The following is a 3,490-nucleotide window of genomic DNA, read 5'->3' as shown; positions in this document are numbered from 1 at the left end:
TTGCACTGTTTATACCTATGGATCTTACATAGAATTATAAATAAATAGAATGTGGCCATGTGCCTTCTGTGGGATACCTAAACACGTCCTTAATGAATATAATACTGCAACAGCTTCAATTTTCACCTCTTGGGTGTGTGTGTAAATGAATAGGCTAATGTAGCTTTTTTAAGAATATGGGTTCGGATTGGGAATTTAGGTTTAATTTTATTTAAAAGGGCATGTGGGTGAAGTCGACATGCATGCTCATGCTTACATAGTCGTATATGGTACCAATGTGTATTTACTTGTAGGAATGTGAACAATATTTATACTATTGGTTTTCCTTTTTTGATTAAGAGTTCTTATACTCTTGTTTATCTTTGGGTATCAGTCCCTTTTGTTCATGCTATTTATTGATGGATGTTTTGTCTTCTTGTCAGAAAATTTCTTTCTTCGCTTTTGCCTCAAGATTATGCCTGATATCTGAAACCAAGTGGATTTGTGTTTTATTTTTATTTTGTCAGGTTCTTCTACAATTAGATCCGTTTCTCAATGAACTCACCAGCATGTTTGAGCACAGTACAACGAAGCGCTCTGTTTGGGTTACTCTGAAACGCTGTAAGTATAAGTTCATCCTCAGCCTTCTTTTTGTTTCTTTCTTTTGATTTTGTTTCTATTTTTGTTTTTTTCCTTTCTGGGTAATCAAAACCTTCTATTTTTAGTATTTTATTAGTTGCTTGTACATTTTGTATCTTTAGCATCCCTAAAGTCAAAGGTGCAAAAGAATAAAATTACCACTGCTGGTGAAGCAATTGACTATAGATGCCTCATCCGTGCAACTGATGGCAAAAAGACCATTTCTGCTTCGGTAATTTTTTCCCACTTATAGCTGGTTGTCTTCTTATCTGGTGTTAAAGTTTTTTCTTAATTTAACCATACACAAACTTTACTTTGGATTTTTTATTTTTTGTTTGCCTATCAGGAGAAAAAAACTCATTTATCGGTTTTTGGAAACTTTAGTAAACACTAAATGCTGAATATGATTTTAAATGTCATTCAATATGGGTATCAGTGAGAAAAAAACTCAACATACCTATTTGAGTTACTTAAGTATTACCTATAGTTGATTGGAACCTTTTATTATGGAGGAATGGTTGTATTGCCATTAGATGAGATATAGTTGAACCTTCCTCATTTAACATATTGTTCCTCATTTACCTTATCTTTCCTCTTCTCTATTTTAATTTTCATTAGGTCATTTGGTAGGATCTGAAATCTTGTTTAAGGCCATTTTTTCCATAATATAAAGATGTACAAGGAAGGATGAGATGCCCTAGGAATTTGTGGAAAGGAAACATAATGAAGTGTCAGAATGCAGCTCCTAATTCATGCAATAAGCAAACCCAATAAAGGAAACTTCAAAACTCAATTTGGTGTGGTTGTGGGGGAAGAACTGGGTGCAGTTGGGAAGGATGAAACGTTCGACTAACTGTTCAACCTAGACTTGAGACAAAGCACATCAGGCTTCTATGAAGGTCAACAATTTATTGGAACCTTAAGACATATCTCCAAGACATTTTTGTGGGCTTAGAGCCCCAGAAAAGGACAGCCATGCAAGTTTCCCGCCATAAAGTTACTCTCATTGAGGACTCCTCTTTAAAGACTTTCCAGTAAAGCCTGTGGTCATCGCCTCAATCCTCAAGCCAAAACAAAAAGGCTTTGGAAAGAACCTCTTAACAATAATGCTTCTAGTCTTGTTACAGACCATTTTGTCTGTGAACAAGCCATGCCGCCTTTGGAGAAAATGCCTACAACCATTTGTCTAGGTGTTCCCCAAAGAACAACCATCAAAGAGTCAGGACTCAGGAGAACCTTTTTGTTGTTGGGCTTTCAAACATAAAGTTTGTCATTACTTTTATCTTGTCTTTTGGCAGATCAGCTGGGAAGTTATGTATAAGTCTTTTGTGATTTTTAAACAATTAGATAAGAAAACAAAAGGAAAAATGGAGTCAACCAAAGGGAGGAGGGGGGTGGGTTAAGGCAAGTCAGCAATGACTGCACCAGTTGTGAAATCTTCGAATGATGGTCAGCAGATCTCTTGTTGGTGGTTTCTTACTGTAGTTGCCAGTTCAATTCATTGCTACTGATATACAATTTATCTGTGAGAGGGATGTATTGGACTCCTACAGTTGTGAAGTGGTAGATTTTTGCGCTGGATGGACTTTGTATTGTAATCCTGTAGTCAGCCCCACCTTGTTTGCATTGTAGTCACATAATCAAATTTCATGGTTCCATATTCTCCCATATGTACCATATAACTTTGGTAGGCTGTTACAAATTGTAAGTTTGCTACCAAATGCTGTGAGGTTCAAGTGCAAATCGTATGAATTGAGCCTCTTGATTGTGTTACTCTACTGTTTGAATTGATTGTTAAGAAAGGAAGAGAATGAAATTTTAACATAAATAGATTCAAAATTTTATTTTCTTAATACTTTTGGGCAAGTAGGCATTTTCTTACCTCTCTTCAACAATTTTTGTTTGTCAAAGCTATGCATGCCATTGTCATCCACGGGCTAACATTCTCACCTGGTTTTGATTGTAAACTTTTAGGTGGGGCCTAAGGATCACCAACGGTTTCAAGCTTCTTATGCAACCATTCTGAAGGCCCACATGACTGCCCTAAAGAAGAGGGGGAGGAAGGACAAGAAGAAGGCTGCAGAGGGAGTTAAGAAACCAGATGATCCAAAGAAGATGAAGACCTCTGTATAAACTGAAGATAAAGACCTCTATATAAACTGGATCACCCGGTTTCCCCTTTTTATTTTTCTCCTAAATGAATCTGTCTTTTCTTTTTTCCCCCCTTGAAACCTCACATGATCTTCCAACTTTGAGCAATTAATGGAATCAAAGACATGCTTTTTGGTTGACTAGCTACCTTTTTGGAAATTTAATTTCTCTTAACTCAGGGTTGAATCGGCCGAAAGAATTCTAAGTAATCCTTTTTTTGGCTTTTTGCAAGTGAGGTAAATTGCAGCTAGTCCCTGATTCCTCTGTTATCTTCTTGGAAGAGATGGTAGAATGTGTTTGTTTCTTTCGTTAAACATTATTAGGCCGATAATTCATACATCATATCTATGGTTTTTTCTCAAAGTCAGCGATTGTATTCACATTCTGTTGCGTTTGAATTGTGTTTGCTATCAGTCTCTTTTGTTTCCTCTGTTTCAATTTAGCTGTTGATCTAACAGTTAGTTATGTGAGTCGTGGTGAAGGCTCTTACCAGTTTCACATTTTCAGCTTAAACACAGAAACCAGCCTCATATTTTCCCTTCCATGTTGAATCTATTGGCCATTGGATAACCCTTGTGAAGTTTATTGATGCAGACCAACTTTGAAATGGCTCAGGATTTGCATAAATTGATTCTGGGTGTCAGAATTCACACTGGAATATGATTACTCTAACAGGGTTTATGATTTAGGGTTTAGGGATTCCTTCCGAGACTCTAATCGA

General features: G+C 36.6%; 1 protein-coding gene across 1 annotated transcript; it reads left to right on the top strand.

Moving 5' to 3' along the window:
* Positions 1 to 383: 383 nt before the first annotated feature.
* On the top strand, positions 384 to 2,955 carry LOC117910183 (signal recognition particle 14 kDa protein-like). Its single transcript, XM_034824244.1, has 3 exons — positions 384 to 600; positions 741 to 850; positions 2,593 to 2,955. The coding sequence occupies exons 1-3, from the start codon at positions 399 to 401 to the stop codon at positions 2,749 to 2,751; spliced, it is 471 nt and encodes a 156-aa protein (XP_034680135.1). The 5' UTR covers positions 384 to 398; the 3' UTR covers positions 2,752 to 2,955.
* Positions 2,956 to 3,490: the final 535 nt, after the last annotated feature.

This window comes from Vitis riparia, unplaced genomic scaffold (genome assembly GCF_004353265.1).
Source record: "Vitis riparia cultivar Riparia Gloire de Montpellier isolate 1030 unplaced genomic scaffold, EGFV_Vit.rip_1.0 scaffold644_pilon_pilon, whole genome shotgun sequence".
NCBI classification, from domain to species: domain Eukaryota; kingdom Viridiplantae; phylum Streptophyta; class Magnoliopsida; order Vitales; family Vitaceae; genus Vitis; species Vitis riparia.
The sequence above is the reverse complement of the archived record's forward strand: the minus strand, read 5'-3'. Positions and strand labels throughout refer to the sequence as shown.

Bases quoted from the DNA above. Each gene is read 5' to 3' on its own strand.
- LOC117910183 (XM_034824244.1), top strand. From the start codon at position 399: ATGGATGTTTTGTCTTCTTGTCAGAAAATTTCTTTCTTCGCTTTTGCC. The intron at 601-740 runs GTAAGTATAAGT...TTGTATCTTTAG, and splicing joins TTGGGTTACTCTGAAACGCT to CATCCCTAAAGTCAAAGGTG. The intron at 851-2,592 runs GTAATTTTTTCC...GTAAACTTTTAG, and splicing joins AAAAGACCATTTCTGCTTCG to GTGGGGCCTAAGGATCACCA.